Raw genomic sequence first — 19893 nt, 5'->3', positions numbered from 1 at the left:
GCCTTTCTTATGGGTCATTTTTTGGTAGCTGTTTTTTTGGTAATTGTCAGGTTTCAGGTTTTTTTCTTTTATGACTAAGCCAATTCAAATCTTTCTTCAGTAATTTTCTTATTTCCAATTGCAACTGTTTATATTTCGGAGTCCGCTTAAATAGCAGTCCATTTTGCAGTGCTACAGGCTGTGTTGGATTGGGTGTCAGCAAATAGACAGAACCTTGAATATTCACCGTTATAAGACATGTGATCTGGAAATCGAGAGGGTGAGCATAGGAGATTGACGGTCTGCTAGTGGGACATGGTTCGCCATCCTCACGACATTCATGATTTTTTTAGTGGAACTACTTGCTGATTGATTTTCAAAAAGAATATAAATAGTGCTATAACTATTTGGTCTGGTGGGTGATTAAATCTACTTCCTTTTGTTTAATGGATCTCTAGGGTAACCCAAAGTACTTTCTTTTTCTATTTCTCTTTACCTGTTTAGCCATCTGCATGTGCCGACCTCTTTCGGGAGCGTTCTTCATAAGGCCAACGAACGAGGTTCCCTTATCGCTCCTAGTAGGGTTACGCAACCTGGCTTACTTAAAACTTACATCGTTTAAGTAAACTCTATGTTGAATAGCACTGGAGAAGTTTGGCGGGCCTTTTGTCAGAATCCCAACACCCTATGTTATTTCTTTTTTCAGTCTTATCTTCATTTCTTGCCTATTATTTTCCTAAAAGTTTAAGATTTTTGCTAATACCTTAAAGGTTGATATGATGAATCAAATTTATACTTTCATATGGGCACTCGTTTAATAGAGTATAAGAGTATTTTTTCTCTATAATATTCTGATTAAAATATATAATTAGAATGTATATATAAAATGTTACTTATAACTTTTCTTGGTTGCATTATTTCTCTGTAAATGAGTATACATATTTCTTTATGCTTAATTTTATATAACTTTAACTATATATTAGGATGTGGAGATTCATTATCTACCGCGTTAGTAGACCACCCAATTTAGAGAAATTAGGGTTAAAAAAATATTGAGTGTATCAGATCCATTAACCTAGAAATTCTTTTGGCACTATAAAACACTTTTTATTATAGCTAAATAGTATGTCAGCCTATACTATTTACTATAGCACAACATACTGTGTAGTTAAAGAAGGTGGCTAAGTTCAGCCAGTTAATATATTTTGTATATGTTTTTATTAATTTATGTTTATTATTTGAGAGAGTTTAAAGTAATTTTTTATTTAAATATTTTTTTTTGTAAGTCGATTCTTCAAGTGGAGCGGGTTGGGAAGGACGGGAAGACTTTTCTCCACAAATGAAAATACCAATCTTTTGTCAAGAGTTACGCATTTCTATGAGTTCACTTATCATGATCAAACTTTAACACTACATAGCTGCGATGTTTCAACAACAACATGAAACGTCACAGAACAAAACTATCAATAAAAAATGGTCCTATAACACGGTCTACTACAATACCTGCCCAAACATTTAGTTTTTGAGGATAGTGAATATAATATTGAAAGCTCGAACAATAACGAACAATGAAAGGATTATGTTTGCCATAAATTGGAAAAGAGGATTAATCTCTAAAAAAATATTTCTTAAAAAAAATTTCATTGGTATTAGATTTTTCCAGAGGTGTATAAATAGCTATGGCCAAATGGCTGTTTATACTTCATTTTTTCGTGTCAGCTGAGTTCTCTCAAGAGATGTGTATTATCTAAGCTGCTATGGCTATTCACATCACCTCTTGCATCCTCGTCTTTAGTATATGTATACTGAGCGAACGATTCTATTTGAATCTTTTACACTCACTCCTCTTTATGTAGTGGGATTAGAGGTGTAAAAACAACCATGTGTTAGCTGGGTAAAAAGTGACGTAGAAGTCAAACAACAATTCAAATAAAATAACGATTTAAGTTTTAAGTTAGTAGTGCAGTCACACAGCAAATAATACCGCACTTAAGCGCTAAGCAGACACGGGCTATTTTCGTTAAGTACTACCGTTGCCTTATAAGTGATTAGAAATCAAACAATGGGTATAAAAGGCTTTAAAATATATTTAAATTGGTAATAATCAAAAAGTCACTATAAAAATAGAGTTTTTTTCTTTTTATAGCAAGCCACAAACAACTTCAATAATAAATAATTTTAAAAATAACAATAATTTACATTATTTTCTTTTTTATCAATAAATACATGCAAAAAGCTACCGTAGGCTGCAACTTTATGGCGACAATGCCTCTATTTGATCTCTCATAAAATTCAATATTTATGATTTCTGATTAATCTCTTCTAATTCGGTTTGTTCGGCTTCCGGATTTTCTTCTTCATAGGCAAATAAGAATGAGTATAATCCACAGCCAAGTATTGCTCCGAGATTAGGTCCAATCCAGTAAATCTAAGATAACGTAAATATATGCTTTAAATATTATTGTTTAACAAAAAAATATATATGTATGTTTCAAGACAAAATACAATTATATCATAAAAAATCCAAAAAGGGTTAAAGATACTTGCAATTATTTCCAGAAGTGGTAAAAGGTACATACAAATCAGATACGTTACTTTTATTAGATTATAAGTTATACCAAATGATAAGATGCATTTGCATTCTGGATATGAGAGTGACAAAATCACATAGTCTATTCTATAAAATAGCTGAACTGGTAATAACTAAGATTTGAGTGTATATCAACCAAGTAAGTAATTAATGAATTTATATAAAAGAAATAAGCCTTGCTGGCTTCTTGCATGACATAAAGAAAAGCAATCAAGAAAATACATCTCATCGTAGGTTAGATATGAAATATTAAAATAGTTGAAGGTGTCTAAAAACTTTTCATGAATCCTTACAATAGATTTTAAGTATATTGCATATTTAGGAGACCGCATTATAAAATAATACTCCAATGGCGAATATAAGTAAAATACCAAAGCTTTTCAAGAAAAGAGAAGTTGCAAGGAAGGAAGAAGCTGTTTCGCTTATTAAATTTCACTAATTATTTAAATGCATTTATACAAATTACATTTACACAGTGTAAATCGAACAGGATACCGAAATATATCATCAATATTATATGAAAAAAATTCTTCATTATTTCGTTTAGAGAAGATCAAGTTAGAGTATTTGGAAAGATTTATAATAAAATCAATACATTGAATATACCAAACAAGATTTAATAAGAATCTGCAAATATTAGATACTTGAAGGAACAATGTAAAAAAGTTATATAACTTTTATATTTGTTAAATATATTTTATATTCGTTAAATATAGTTTAGTTCTCTTTTAATAGTTCTTAAATTTCTGTCTTATTCAGTTCTTACCCATTGGTCTTGATAATCACTGGCCAAAACAGCTGGAGCAAATGACCTCGCTGTGTTCATACTAGCACCAGTAATTGGCCCCTGAAATACATTAATTTTTAATTCCTATTTATTCCATTAATATCTTAATACTTACAGCAACCATTGATATGGCAGCTACAATGAACCCAAATCTAGCAGGAGTAGAGTCTTGTTTCTGTTCATTTCTCTTATCCCATACACCACAGCATACCAAAATAAGAACACAAGTAATAATTGTTTCTATTGCTAAAGCTTGCATTGGAGTTGATTTTTCGTGAGGCTTTGTGGCACAGAAGCCATCGACCAACCATGCTCGGGGCATTAATATCTAAAAAGCAATAGAAAATGTTTATTAAATTCTACCGTTTGTTTAAAGGTCTTAAAAATATTATATATATTTATGTATATTTAACATTTTGGTATCTGTTGAAAAGGTACGTTAGATTTTTTAAGACGCAAATTATTAGTGTCTCTATTTGGAGTGTCCCTAGTGTCCCTTATTTTGGAAACTATTTAGGCCCTTCACATATGTACACAGATTCGACGAGAGGGAGAGGAGATTGGATCTTTTTTCCCCAGGCTCGGAGTTTACAGAGTTACAGTGTTTGATACTCTGTTAATATTCTGCACTTTCCCAGTATGATTTGCCAGCGCTGAAAAAGCAACATTTTAATAAGAATAAAAAAAATATCATCATTCTTGTTCAACTCAGAATCGATTTTCAGGATTGGCAACTTTGTATTCTTAACTTCTAATCTTCTTCTTTTAACTTTTGATAAGTTTTCAAGCAGGCTTCCGTTATTTTCATAACCTTATGTATAATTTTATAACGGTAGAACTTAAAACATCACGTAACATCTCTGGTGTAATACTGCTGACTGTGACCGTTACACATTCTCGTAACTGATGCTGAGATTTAATAATAATAATAATAATAATAATAATAATAATAATAATAATAATAAGAACTGACTAACGAGTTTGTGAAAAGGGTAAGACAAGTTTTGAGAACCAATCTCAACAGCAAAAATATGTTTAAGGCACTTAACTCCTACGCATATTCAGCTCTTAGTTATTCTTTTGGGGTAATTAATTGGAGTAGGACAGACATAGAAAGGCTACAAAGAAAAGTGAGGACCCTACTTACTAAAACGCACAACCACCACCCTCGAAGTGCCACTGAAAGAACAATGCTTCCCCGCCACCTTGGAGGAAGAGGATTAATAGATCTGGGTAAACAACTTAAAAAACAAATCACTAACTTAAGATCCTATTTTTACAGACAAGGAGAAAATTCCACGCTGCATCGCGCAATAAATCAAATAGACGATTCCACTCCTCTACAACTTAAGAGCGAGGAAGAACCCTCGAAGTACCACAGAAAGAACTACGCTACCAAGACATCAGGGAGGTAGAGGATTGGCAGACATTGGCAAACAGTTAGACCAACAAATTTCAGTTCTGAGAAATTTCTTTAATGAAAAGGCTAGATCGTCCGCTCTGCACCGTTTTATATGCGAGGTCGATGACTCTACACCTCTGAAACTGAAGAATCGCGAAATCGAAAGTCACCACGTCACTGATGAAGAAAAACATCGATCATGGGCACTAAAACCACTGCACGGGAGACACGTCAACGAGGTTAGCCAGGGACATGTCGACACAAACGCGTCAAACTACTGGTTAACTTCAGGACAACTGTTTCCCGAAACGGAAGGTTTCCTCTTAGGTATACAAGACCAAGTTATTCCAACTAGAAACTACCTGAAGTGCATTATTTCGGATCCTTCAGTACAGAGTGACAAATGGTCGGATGCCAAGTGACAGAATCCATCCAACACATAACGGGAGGATGTCAAACGTTTGTCCAAACTGAGTATAAGGCACGTCATGACTGCGTGGGAAAAATACTGCACCAAGAACTTGCAGTTAAACTGAACCTCTTGAGGACCGACAAAGTTCCATATTACAGTTATACTCCAGAACCAGTTCTTAAAAAGGGCGAGTATACATTGTACTGGGACCAAACTGTTCTCTCCGACCAAAGAACTGTCAACAATAGACCAGATCTTATCCTGGTGGATAAGCGATTAAGGAGAACCACGCTGATTGACGTTGCTATACCTAATAACAATAACCTCCAAGGAAAATACAACGAAAAGATCATCAAATATCGAGATCTTGAAGGGCGAATCAGACGGCAATGGGAGATGGAGCATGTTCAAACAATTCCGATAATAATCTCGTCAACTGGACTTATATCAAAAACCCTTGTAGAGAACCTCAAACAACTGGGACTAAGTGAGCACCACTACAAAAACATGCAAAAAGCGGTGCTACTGGGGACAGCACGGGTCGTCAGAAACTTCATGGGTACAAAAGACCGAACACCATCCAGGGCCCGACAACCTGGAAAGGGTCCCCTCAGAGCTTAATCCTTTTGATATCTTAGATATCTGGGATAAGTGAATGTTCCCCGTAAAACGGGAGTGTGATTGCCGCAAGGCAAAAATCTATAATAATAATAATAATAATAATATAAATAATAATAATAATAGTATGCTTTATTTCCAAAAGGTTCAATCTTAAAATCACGAAATGCTGTTTCCTTTTTATATATATTACGAATTATGTCCCCCGAAAACTAGGGAGGGAAACGTCTTTTATGTTTTACCTTGAAGGGTACAGCTGTAGCGAAAGTGCTGTTCAGTGTTTCATAAAAAACATCATATGCAGAGTTGACGTCCTGCTGCACCGTGACAGGCGACCAATCAGTATCTAGCAGCAGCTAGTACAAAAGTGGAAAGTTAGCCTTTCTAAAATTAAATTCTTTTTTTTCAGCTTTAATAAAGGGTAGGTTATTGAGAGAGATAAGGCCTGCATGGAATTCAAATGACAGAGAAGGATGGTATGTGTCCTTTGGAACAAGAGATGCACCGCTGTTAAGATTAAAATTAAAGATTAAATCCAAGCAGCGAAGATTGTTATTTACCACGTTATTGAATTGCTTATAGTTCAGGAAAAAACAAATTCTTAGAAGTTGATGTTTACTATTGAAAGATACCGAATGTTCAATATAAGTGGGGACATTAAAATCTCCCAGGGTAATCACATGTTCAGAATAGATTGCATTAACCATAAAAAAGGCTTCGAGAAAGCATTCTGATTGCACGAAGTCGATGGAAGGAGGAATGTACAGTAAAAAATTATTAAATTTGACTTTTCATCCTACCAAGTCAATTTCCGGTATTTCTTAGCTGATCGCGGAAAGGTCGAGGGCTTCCGAGGAGAGGTAGTTCAAAATCCCCAGTAGAACACCACCACCCCTTGACGAAGCAACAAGGTCAGTTGTTCTGTCAGAACGGTACATTACGTATGATTTGGGAAGGATTTTACCATTAAGTATATCATTTTGGAGACAAGTTTCTGTGATGGAGATAATATCGTAGCCAGAAGTCGATGCAGCACTAGAGAAGGCATTGGTCTTGGAGCGCAGGCCGCGACTGTTCTGGTAATAGAAAGTAACTATATTTTTATGGATAGGGAGGAGAGGGGGAGTGGTTGCCCTTGGTTTTTTGTCGCTTTTAAGGGAATACCATTGCTATATGTGATGAAGAGGTTATTATCACCACGGTCCCTGCGCAGCCTTAGTTCTTCCTTGAATTTATTAAGGTGTTCCAACTGAGCTGGGGTAAGGTCAGACTCAATGTATATCTTTCTTCCTGAGAACATAATCCTGTTCTTCAATAGGAATCCGACATCACGATGGTTCATCAGTATAATTAAAATCATTAAATTGGCAGTTATGTTTTTGCCTCTTTATAATTTCTTGCAACACAACATTACTAGCCTCGGTAATTGATCGAGTCAGTGGTGGTTGTGCAGACTTGCCAATGACTAGAAGCCAATGGCATCTTAGATGAAGTAACCTCCATCTGTAATGCATTTAACTTGAAAGGGTCAGGCCCTTTCAAGTTCATCCAGTACAACAGGCAGTTTTAGATTTAAAAGATTGTTGGTATACTTGGCGTTAACAAAAAGTCTAGAGTTAAATCAAGGGATGGCGCTTGCAATGACACTTCACTTGAGGTTCTAATCCGCTTTTCGTTGCAGAGGATACTCCCGAACAGAATTGTATGCATGACCCCATCTTATCCTTAGAATCATAGCTGTTAGTTTCTGATAGAATTGATTTCTGATAGTTGTGGCTTGTGCCAGAGGTTAATCATATAAACAGTCTTTAATAAATGGACCTAATATTTTACTTTCAACTCCACGGCACACATTGAATCTAAAACATAATTGATGTCCGGGAATTTTTTTAACTTCCGTGTTTTCCTAAAACCTGTAATTTAAGTAATAAAGTATTTCGGTGATTAAATACATCATTACTAGTGGCCACACTTCCATTGGACCATATTGTTTTGAAACGGAAAATAAAATCTTTACACGCCTGTGTGTCCTAACCATGCACAATGTTCGAAATCTCTTCATTTATATCCTGGGCAAATATAAAATTTATAGGGATTTATATTATATCTTTCTTTATGCAATATAAAGATATATTACTGAACTTGAAACATTGAACTTTTGAGTTGGTTACTTCACATGTCTTTCAAATTGCCTAGTTGATGTGTCAGGGTCCTCAAGAACTGCTTGTTAAACATTATTTTGGCTTCAAGTCAATTTAAGAAAATTGACTTGTAACATTGCTTTCTTATGAATAGTTTATTCAGATATTATAGAATTGTTGCTGGATGAACAGAATTCTTGTGGCACAAAATGTATAATAACAAAATTTTCTTTATAGCTATTATCGCCACCCGGCATATTCGGCAATAATAATTATGGAGAGGGTGGCTTTTGCAAACTCGGTATTTTCTCTTATTGTTTTTGAGATAAAAACAGTAAAAACTACTAAAAAACTAGTAAGTTTTTATCTAGTGGAACCTATGGACGACGGTCGTTAAAGAAAAAAAGACCAAATTTAGAGCAGCATTAAAATTGTTTACATTTGCAAACGAAATATAACCGATGGCTGTGAATGTACCCGCTAAATACTTTAGTCGACTTTAGAAAATATTATCGGTGGTAAACTTAAATATTACCATGTAAATTTGGTTAACAAACATTTTCTTTTTAAAGAAGTTTAATCTTAGTGACCTCATTTTAAAAAGCCTTATATATCACTAATAACAAAAAACAAGGCTGCAACTATACTGTATCAATATTAAAATTTTGATTTACTTATCATTAATATACAATATTGTTACATTTACTATATAAGCCGTACAAATAGCCCAGTACAAATTGTGATCGAAACAGTACAGTGTTCAATTCAACCCAAAACCCAATTATGTGACTGTAAGCATCTCATCTTCGAATTCGTACTTGGTAGGAAGCACACATAGTTTTCGAAAATGTCGTCGTGTGGTGGTGTATTGCAACGAAACGGCCAGTTTTCAAAGTATTAGCCTTTAGGCCGACTATTGCTACTTTTAAGATCAGGGAGGATTGATGACACTTTTTTTGTTGCATTGTGATTGACTACTCTGAACTCCAACGTTTTCACATGCCATTTAATATCTGTTGTAGAAGATGGTACTGGCTCAATGGATTTATTGTCGATATTTTGCTGCAAAATGGAGATAAGGACTTTGTTAATTAGAAATTGGAAAGGGATCAAGGCCTGAAGGCATTTATATACGACGAGAGTGGTGACTGGATGCAAATTTAACACTTGAAAAATCTCATGAATTAATCCTCAAATGTGAGATTTCTATTTCCCATAATATGGACATGTTATTTAGCCGATTTTATACCCCATGGTAGATAGGCATTGCAAGTTGGAAGATTTAGTTATTACTACTATACCTTCTAATTTTGCCACCTATATTAACTTTTAAAATAAAATAAATAATTCTGCTCTTTAGAATTACTTAATAAAACAACTTACAATAAATACTCACTTTAAGAAGGGCAAACCCGAAGGTAGCACCAAGAAACTGTCCAGCGACGTATATGACTCCCATAGCTGGGGACAGCATTTTAAATATCACAGTGGCGATTGTCACAGCTGGATTTAAGTGAGCACCCGAAATGTGACCGAACGCCTAAAATTTTACAGAAAAGGTTGCCAGAATTTTAATAGCTGCATTTATAATCATAGTATCAGATTAATTCATTTGGAATTATATTTTCTAGCACGTTAACTGCCATGTGTACCATATATGGACACAGTCAATTTTTATTCAGCGCCCTGTGTACCACCAGTGGACACAGAACTTCTTACCTTCCAAGCCATGTGTACATGCGGCGGCCACATTAAGCATTGATTGAAATGTATGTATGGATTGGTCTGGCGTAGGAAATAAATTGTTTGAGAATGGCTCAGGAATATTTTTGTTTTTCGAAATAATATAACACAAAATATTGACGTTTTTAAATGATTTTTTTTATTTTTTCAATGGGCAGTAATTTAACATATAAAATTGTTATTTATGATTATAAAATAAACAAACTAATTTTAAAAACAAAATACTTCAAAATGAAATGATTATTTTATATTTTTAAAAACATGTTTTTGAAAAAAACAGTCCATACAAATAAAAATATTTTCGTCACAACCTAGACATACGTAGGAAACTCTTTTGGTATTTTTTACAGCATAATTACGCCCCTGTTCTTGTGAGTTTTTTTCGTAGCAATATCTGCACCTGCCTCTTTTTAGCTTTTTCTCGTTATCTGTCTTTTCGGAAACTTTGTGCTCTTTTGAGGGATTCATTGGGATTGGCGGTACTGCAGTTTCCAAAAGTTGCATGGCAAGATTTTCTTTGAAAGTCGTTATTGAAATTTTTTTTTCGTTAATTTCATTGTACAGATTTAAGGCATTTACGACTGAGGTACCTGTGATAAATTCAAAGGACAATTTTCTGTACCATTTAATTGACATTTTAAGAGAATTTGAATAAGCTGACATTTGGTCTGACATAACAACAAATGATTTGGCCTTATTATAGTCGATTATTGCAGAAGGTTTGAGCCTAGGACCCTTTCTATGGTGTACTTCCTTTAGTTCATCTGTATGTTTTGTGGATAAGAAGAGCACGTCCCTCTTGTCATGCCACTTCATAACAACAACTTTATTTTTATTTTGTTTTGCAACAATTTCCCATTTTTTAAATTTTGCATTAACTACAGACTCTGGTAGGTTTCTTCTATTTTTACGAATCGTTGCAATTAGATGAGTTGATCTATTTTGCAACTTTTCCGCAAGAGGAATAGAGGTGTACCAATTGTCTCCAAAAAGGGTCCGGCCACTATCAAGCAATGGTTGCAACATTTCCATAACAATAGATTCCGCTACCGATTGTCCATTTATTTTCTCTTTACCACACTATACTTTCAGGCTGTAAGTAATTCCTTCATCTAGACATACTTTATAAAATTGAATGCCGAACTTATGTCGTTTTCCTTTTATATGCTGTCGAAAGGATAATTTACCTCGGAAAGGTATCATGGTTTTATCGATAGAAAGAGACTCTTCTGGAATAATGCAGAAAGAAGCATTCTTGTTCAGCATATCAACGAGGCATTGAATTTTATGAAGCCGGTCATTGGGAGGACAATCTTCATTGTTTGCCAAATGAAACATGCGTAAAAGCAGCTCAAATCTATTCCGCGGCAAATATTTTGATATTTTGTTTTTATATAATGGATGTTTGCGCCAATAATCTTTTAGTGATGGTTTTTAATCCAATCCCATCCAAATTAAAATAGCAATAAATGTTCGTATTTCATTATAATTAGTATCCGCCTATGCATTTAGGCGAGAATATTAGCCAATATTTTCATTCGTTATGGCAAGAATAATTTGCTGTTCCGCGTATCTATTTGTTTCGACAACGATCTTATTAATAACATCGTCGGATACAAGTAATTGAAAAAAATGAAGTTCATCCTTACCGCGCATTTGGGTCTGCAAGGCTAGTGAAATTCCAATATTCATTGGTAGAGTGAATGTCGAAAAATTTCGTGAAGCTGGTCTCCACTCTATAGACCACTCTTGAAGAATCTATATCTATATCTAACTGAGCAGATGTTGAAGGCTCGGAAGCATCTAAAAAACTGGAGGGTAATATATCAGAAGATAATCATTACTAGGAAGAGAAAATATGAATTTTAGACGTTAAATTTGATATACATAAGTATTCCACTTAGTTTCGTATGCGAGTTAGTATATTGAAAATTTTTACCACACTGTTTTTTTCTAATAACATTTTAGAAAATAAACTATGTATAAAAAATGAAATTGCCAAACCTCCTACGTACCTAACTGACGTACATACTTCATCTTTTTCTTTTTAGGGCGGTCTTCTTCAGAACTGCTTGAAGATATCTCGCCGGCCAAATATATCGGATCCAAATCAGAATCTGATATATTTGAAAACTGGTCACTCATGTCGAGGTCTCTATAAATCTCTATTTCTTCTGCTGCAGCCTCCACTGCTTGTTGCATCTCAGTATCAGAAATTATTCTTTTCTTTACCGCCATTGCTCCTCTTTTATAGAAAGAATGACTGAAGCAGGCAACAAACATAAAATGCACGTGGTATTTGCGCTTCTAGTGAAAGCCGAACAACTGCTGCCATCTCTCCAGGCAAATCAACATTGACCTTGTACGTGTCCAGATAAGGTACACATGGCACACGACATCAAAAAATAAAACCTGTACAATCAGGTGCCATGTGTACCATATTTGGACACAGCTTTTTTAAACTAAAAACAGCAAAAATTACATACATTTTTACACATGCGTTCGTTTTGATGCACACAGACACTGTTTTTAATAAAAAAGTTACGTGGCCCGTAGGACCCGGTAATTTTTTTTTCTAATTGGGACTGGCAGTTAAAGTGCTAGAAATATTATGTATTATGTAAAATAAATACTTGTATAAATGTCTGTAATATCTATTTCAATTCAAGTACGATCACGTCAATAAATTTTATCTTTGAAGCGAACCTAATGGAATGAATTCGTAAAAATATTACTTTCAATTGATCATACCTGTATTATAAGTAAAACAACTAAACCAAAAGATAGGGATGACATGTGATGCACAGCAGGGGGGTCATCTGCCTGTGGGGCACATCCCATACATCCTAGGAACATGAGCAGGGCCGTGCCAATTAGCTCAGACATAAAGTTGGTAAAATATTGTTTTTTAGTATTTCCTGAAATCATGTATTACATTTTAATAGGTCTCTTATATTAATTTTGCAAAAATATTAAAAACATGAATTTTGAAAAGTACAAAATATTCTTATTGATAAATTAATTGAAATATTTATTTCAGATTTAAGTGCTTGAGCAATTTAAGACCTAACGATTTTCCGGAATTTTTTTTGTTTAGTTGAAAGAGATGATCTATAGAATACTTTAAAATAAATACAAAAATAGGATGAATAATAATTGTATTAAAAAATAAAATAAAAACTTTTTACATCATTTTCAAAATATTGCTATGCAAAAACTCTCCAATATGTCAATTTTAAACAAGGATATTCGGCAGTATTGCCAAACTTGACAAAAGTCTAACATTTAGGATAGAATCGGTACTTATTAACAAAGTCTTCAAAAAAATTTCCTATTGTTCAATGTTTGTAATACAATTAAAAAAAATATTGAAATAATTAAACTATTTCAACACGTACTAACTGTTATTAATTTTTATTAAAAATTGACATATTCCTGATTTGATATGTAAAATTTAAGGTTGCTATGTATTTAACCCAACCTAGCCCCTACTACATTCACTCTACCCTACGCTGCTGCATGAGCCATAGGAAATGTAAACAACTGTTATGACATAATTTCAAGTTTAACTTTAAAGAAAATAAACTCTCTGACCTAAAACTTTTAGGTGCTATAAGTAATATCTAAGGAATGAAACATAAGAAAACACATTTACAATCTGGCTGTAGTTATTAGTTTAATTCTTCTGAATAGGTCTAATAATTTGACAGTTGATTATAAATGTCAAGGTTCCTAAATTAAATAGGCTGTAATAAAATCTGGTAAGCAACTTAAAAAAGTGTTACTTTTTTATCGCTTTATTTAATTTATTTAATATAGAAATAAAGTAAAAATATTTTAGATCAATATAAAAGTGATTAGCCGGTGATAATATCATAGTATCTTTTTAATATTTGTGTATATAAATTATATAAATAAATAGGAGTTAATGAGGAAGATTGATTCAGAAAAAAATTGTTTTCTCCACAAAATCATCTTACATATATGTAGGTGTGTAGATCTGAAGTGCAAGTTCTGGTGTGCAGTTATACTCCCCCATACCGTCCTTTACTTTATTTCTATAAGAAGTCCAGTTGTAAGAAGGGAAACCTTTTGCCGATATCAACATACAACATCTTTGAAATCATATTGGGACAAAATTAGCTTAGGGAGGGGGTAGTGTAACTATATTGTAAATACCGACAAACCAGCTAATTCTTCGTCGCTCCGGAATTTCAAAAACTACATTGCACGACATCTCAAAGCTTAAGCGGTAATCATCCGGAACAGCTTTGTGTTGAGTAAGCTGAAGTCTGTTCATTAAGGTTCGGAATATTTTCCGCAGATTTAAATAGTTGTAAATAAATTCCAGTTAAATCAGAAGTTTACATATTCACATTTTCAATAAAAATAATTCAAAAGCTAAAAAAAAATTAGAGCCTATTACATGCTGCGCTATCCGTTATGTAGTGGAGATACCTATATAATAGTTTCTAAAAAATTAGGATGACTCTTTATATATTATGTTATAAAACTATAGCTTTAGTAAATAAAAGATAGTAACACGATAAAATACAGTTGAATACAATTGAAATACCAAATAACTATAATAAAATTAGAAAAATAGGTTCCTATATGCTTAGATTTTTAATATTTATTTACTTCGGTTTGTATCCTTTGCTCACCTTTTCCGAATCCCATTATTCTTATAAATGAACTTTTACACTACTCTAGATCGAACCTAAATTAACACTCAAATTATATCAGAGAAAATAATAATAATATTTTAAAACAATATTGCTATCTTTGCTCCGTCAAGATAGCGAAGAAATAATATAATATTTCGATAAATTAATATCAGTTATAATTGCCAAGTACTCTTTAAACATTTTTATCTATAAGTTCACCACTTACATGAATCTGCGATTATTAAGTATTTTAATAGGGTAAACCAAAAATAATATTCTGCTTTTTTTCAGATTTACAATATTTCTAAGGTATTGCCGTGTAGTAGGTTAATCTAAAGCGTTAATTATACACAATCGAAAGGTGCTGATAAAAGGATCACTTTACGAGGCAAGTTTAATACATATACTTATTAAATATTCTATCATGCACCATGTATATTATCTATAATCAGTTTATCTAAAAGTATGTGAATTCTAGTTGACATAATATATATTTAAAAATTAGAGTAGATGCAAATTAGGTTTAATAGACAAAAGAATTTTGTGTGAAAGGAATTCGGACAAAAATTTTTACATTGCCAGGAACTCAATTCAATAGAGGAATCTTAATTTCTAGACATAAGGTTATTTTAAACTAAAATTCAATATTATACTAAATATCATAAAAAAGGACTCGATTTTTAAGTTATTTTTATACTTAATAATTATATTTTCTTACTACAATGTGTCAATGCGGTGTAATTGTACCTATGTTAAGAATTGCCCATAATTGAGTTTTCACTGGCAAGGGTTTTCATTTAATTCAATATTTTAAGGTTGTATGTTTGATGTCCTATGATCAAAATTGGAGACGCTGTTACGCATTTGATAAATGAAATCAGCCATGTTTTATTTTAACTGCGTCCCCCTTACCGATGTCCCATAGCCGCAGATTGAATTGCCTGCCATTTTTAATTATGGTCAACTGTCCTGAACTTAAGCAACGTACTTGCTTTAACCTATCAAAGAACCTAATAAACTACATAAATAGGAGGTGGCAACATAGTTGTGACAGGTGTGTAAAATAAATTAAGACTGGCAGTGAATATAGATATAGTCGCCATCAACGATAATATATTTTCTGTATTATAATACCATAATAATCTGCAGTCGTATGATCTTGTAATGTGATCTATTAACGAAATATAAATTCTAATTTTTTAATAGTAGAAAAAGCACTATATGACAAAAAAATTGCTCACTGTTGATTTGGGGATATCCTAAAAGAAGAATCAGGAAAAGGAATAAGTGCTAAAAATATTACAACAGGATCATTACAGGTGGAGGCAATGAAGAAAAAGAAAGATCATAATATCGGGAGAGATCAATAGGCAATATCTGAAAAGATAATACATAATAGTTCTTGACACCAGATTTTTTTAAATAACTAATTCATCATAAAATTAAATGGCCAGAATAAAATAAAAATACTAAATCGGAAGAAAAACGTCCAGAAATCGTATTAGCTCTTAAAGTCAAGAAAGCGAGGAACACTTAAAGAAGAGAATCTTTTCTTAAATATCTATTGACAATTGTCGAATTTAACATCCCGATTGCTTCTGAATAGAGCTTTCATAAAAAGCTTTATTATATATTAAAATCAATCAGTAATTATTGCTAATATATTTTAAGTAGTATGCATTTCTCATAAGCCTTATCACCTATTTTTTTAATTTACTACTTTTTGGGTTTCCCTCGTAAAGAAACACGTTTGTTTGTTACATATCGCAATTTGAATTGAATAAGAGGTTAAAAGCCACTCGTAAGCTCGCCATAAATATATTGTTTATCCTAAAATAATATTTAATATGTTTTAGGAGTTTATCTGCGTTAAGATAACATAATTTTTGTCTATCTATATACAGTATATATCAAAATATTGAACCTATATATTTTAATAATTTAGTCATTTTGGAGGTATTGAGTCACTATTAGATTAACTATTTAGAAGAAATATAAACTTAAACTTTTAACGATACCTATAGTTATAATTAATTAAATCTAAGTAAAATTCTCAATTACAATAATTTACTTGAGATATATAAAAGATTCTTTTGTATACCCAGAAGCTAAGATTTAACATCTAAGCTTGTTTTTTTAATATTCTACCTAACTTTGTTTTTTTATTAAAATTGAAAAGAAAGAAAAACCTAGACATTCTATAAGTAACGTTTCGACAGTTGAATCTACTATCGTTATTAAGGTAAAAATTATTGAATTAAATATATAAAATTGCTTCTTTTTTTATTTTTTTGCTTTTTCTAAAAACAAACACTTCAAACTGACATTTGTTTGATTTGGATAAACCATTTCAAAGAGTAACAAATATAATCAACAATAAAGATAAGACTCATCTTCTAAATTAAATAATTATTAAAAATTGACACTTATGAAATAAATTAAATTTATGTAATTAATGACGATAGTTATTCTAAATTACCTGAAGATCGTACAAAAAAATGAAAGGCAAATTAATAAAACTTACTTAGAAAATAGAAAAATGAATTTTCATATGTTGATAGCCTTAAATTAACACTCACTATACGTAATAGTATTTTCTAAATTCATTTTTACTGATATAGTGATGTAATACTCAATAAAATAAAAAAATAGAATTTTCCTTGAATCACAGAGCATCGGGATTTTCACTTTTGGGGTAGTTGGAATTACAAATACGAACTCATTGATAATGGCTTTTACAATAGGGGTATCACTACAATAGGGACACATTAACTAAGGAGTTTGGAGAGTTAATTCTAAGCTTTTCGGATTAGAGCTGCGGAACGGTCAAGTTTTGGTGGTCCTGTTCTGGCAAATATAATTGTCTTAAAGAACTGGAAAGGTTCTTCTTGGTAGTGAGGCGAATAAAGCTCAAGTATAAGCTATGGAAGTTCAGGAACAATGATTGAATGGTATTTAGGGATGGTAAGCAAATGGTAAATATTAAAACTTTTGGTTATAAATATAGAAAAATAAATGGAAAAAATAATTTTGTCTCTTGAGAAATTAACCTGTAATCTTGCAATTTAATAGTAATACTTTAAATCATCAAATTATATTTTTTTCTTTACCATAAAGGATAGATAAAAATAAAAGATTATATGTTTTAATTTATACGTTAAATAAAATTACCGAACTATAAAACGTAGCTTTGCAAACATTATTGGCTCCTTTAGGTTATCTAAAAACGTTATAAAATTTTGACAATTCATTATTAATAAAATTTTAATAAAGGTTAGAGGAAAACCGTAGCGGTCCTATTTATACAGATTGTGTTAACGTGAGCTACGTATTACCCAAAATAATGGCAAAACCGCTTGGTTGCGGCTTGCAGGCGGCAGAATTTTTCGTTTTTATTTTTTGAACCGGGAATCAGCAGACCTCACTTTGCTATGTTACTGCGCGTTGCATTAATAATTTCTGAGCGTTATTTTCGTGTTTTTTTCACTATGGCTGTTTATACCCCTTCCGAAAGAGTTCAACTAATTAAATGGTTTTATGGAGGCAATTTGGCAGTACAATGTAGAGATTTGTTTTCAGTTACATTTTAGAATAGACCGATTCCTTGTGCAAAAACAGTTTTAAATATGGTTACAAATTTTGAGACATCTTTTTTGTCTTCAAGATTATAAAAAATGCCACACAAAACGTTAAGAACCACCTTTTGAAGTGGTCCAGGATATAGAACGGCGGGAAGAAATGGTTTGCAGTACCCTAGAACTTAATTCGACACTTCTTGGAGAGGAACTGGGAATGAGCAATAAAACTGTTACTCGTATCTGGAAAAAATATGGGTACAAATATTTCAAGTATTCAAAAACTCAGGAAATATTTCCTGAAGACCAGTGGCGAAGAATGGATTTTTGTAAAACCATGATGGAAAAGGCAAATGAAAACGAATATTTTTAAAAAATATTTTGTTTTCTAATGAATCTTCTTTTCCATTATATGGCAAACACAATACTTCCATTGTTCGTTATTGGTCTCAGGAAAACGAGCACAGAAGTTTTCAGTTTTGTACCCAGTATCCTCAGAAATTGAATGTTTGGGCAGGTATTTTGGGCGACAATGTTATAGAGCCATTTTTTATTGATGGCACTTTAAACGCCCAAAAGTACCTTGAGTTGCTGCAAAACCAAGTTTTTCCTGCCATTCAAATCCTACCTGATGTAGACCTGGGATAGGCTTATTTTCAACAAGATGGCTGTCCTGCTCATAACGCGGCTAGGGTAAAAAAAAATTTAACAAATACTTTTCCTAACCGCCTTATTAGTGAGACTGGCGATATTAAATGGCCTCCTAGATCTCCAGATTTGTCTCCAAATGACTGTTATCTATGGGGTTACCTTAAGCAGACCATTTACAAGCATGAATTTAGTAGGCCAACAAATTTAGAGGAGTTGCGAAATAAAATTGTCGTGTCAATTCTAAGGTGCCAAGTAAGGTGCCAATTCCATTTTACCTGAAACTCCTTTGGAGGTGCGAAATAGCTTTTACGATAGGTTAAGTTTTTGTTTAGCAAAAGAAGGCGGTTTATTTCAGCCTTTTATTTAAAAAATGATATGTTGTTAAGTTTGTTTATTAGAGTTTTATTTTTGATGTTTTATTATATTTTTATCAGAGTTGATATTTTATTTTTTATTAGAATAACGCTTTAATTTTCATTATGCAAAACAAAGCATATTAAACATTTTAACTGAATACATCCGTTTATTGATCTTACTCTGTTAGTTTCTTTAAAGTAAAATAGTAATGCCGGGACGCGAATTTACAATTTCTCTATCATTACAGTCACGAGGGTGACTGAATTCGAGTAGTTTTTGTTTGCAGAATATTAGTTACATTTTCTAATCTATTATGGTACAGAAATTGACCATACTAGAATAGAATTTGTAAGTTTATTTTGTGCGCCATTGTCTTTACAAAGTCTAACCAGTCTAAATAAAAAAAAATCTACTGTTAAACGGTTTATATCAGTCAGTTAGTCACTCCGTTGTTTGCATCCGTTGTCACGCCGGCGTCGCGTCGCGTCGTTAACTTAGATTATGACAGTGTAGTTACCTTGATTTTACATATTTGTAGTGCTTTAAAATGATTAAAATAATATTAAGTGGTTTTGTGGATAGTGAAGTTAAATTGAAGTTAAGTTGAATTAGAAGAAAAAAATCAAGATCAATTTGTGACTAAATTCCAGTGCAAGTTAACAAAAGGGACAAATTATCAGGAAAAATGTGACAACTTTATTAAAGACTTTTCTCATAACACAAACACTAATTGGATAGTAAGCAAAGTGTTTAATAACTGTGTTCGTTATGAATTTCGCAAACTATATGTGTGTCATCTAGCCAAAAAGAATAAATGTGTAATTAAGAAAAAAGCATAAACGTGTAATAAAGTACAAGAAATTATGGGTGCTCGGCAAGTATAAATATAAAATTTCTAAAAACGACTCAACTTACTTTGAGAAGATCTAACTTATTAAAACAAGGTTTAAATATAGTGATCAATGTAAATT

The 19893-nt window shown here is 32.4% G+C and overlaps 1 protein-coding gene across 2 annotated transcripts; it reads right to left on the bottom strand.

Moving 5' to 3' along the window:
* Window positions 1-2048: 2048 nt before the first annotated feature.
* LOC126745758 (aquaporin-like) lies at window positions 2049-14711 on the bottom strand. Of its 2 annotated transcripts, none has more exons than XM_050453744.1 (6): window positions 14566-14711; window positions 12424-12590; window positions 9326-9469; window positions 3472-3684; window positions 3336-3416; window positions 2049-2407 (listed from the first exon to the last, which is right to left on the bottom strand). In XM_050453744.1, the coding sequence occupies exons 2-6, from the start codon at window positions 12556-12558 to the stop codon at window positions 2279-2281; spliced, it is 702 nt and encodes a 233-aa protein (XP_050309701.1). In that variant the 5' UTR covers window positions 12559-12590; window positions 14566-14711; the 3' UTR covers window positions 2049-2278. The 2 variants fall into 2 exon arrangements, with proteins under 2 accessions (XP_050309701.1, XP_050309700.1); XM_050453743.1 differs by lacking the exon at window positions 14566-14711 and adding an exon at window positions 14337-14503.
* Between the last annotated feature and the right edge of the window lie 5182 nt (window positions 14712-19893).

The sequence above is a fragment of the Anthonomus grandis genome, chromosome 16 (assembly GCF_022605725.1).
Source record: "Anthonomus grandis grandis chromosome 16, icAntGran1.3, whole genome shotgun sequence".
Classification (NCBI taxonomy): Eukaryota; Metazoa; Arthropoda; class Insecta; order Coleoptera; family Curculionidae; genus Anthonomus; species Anthonomus grandis.
Note: the sequence above shows the minus strand (reverse complement) of the source record. Positions and strands in the feature narration are given on the sequence as shown.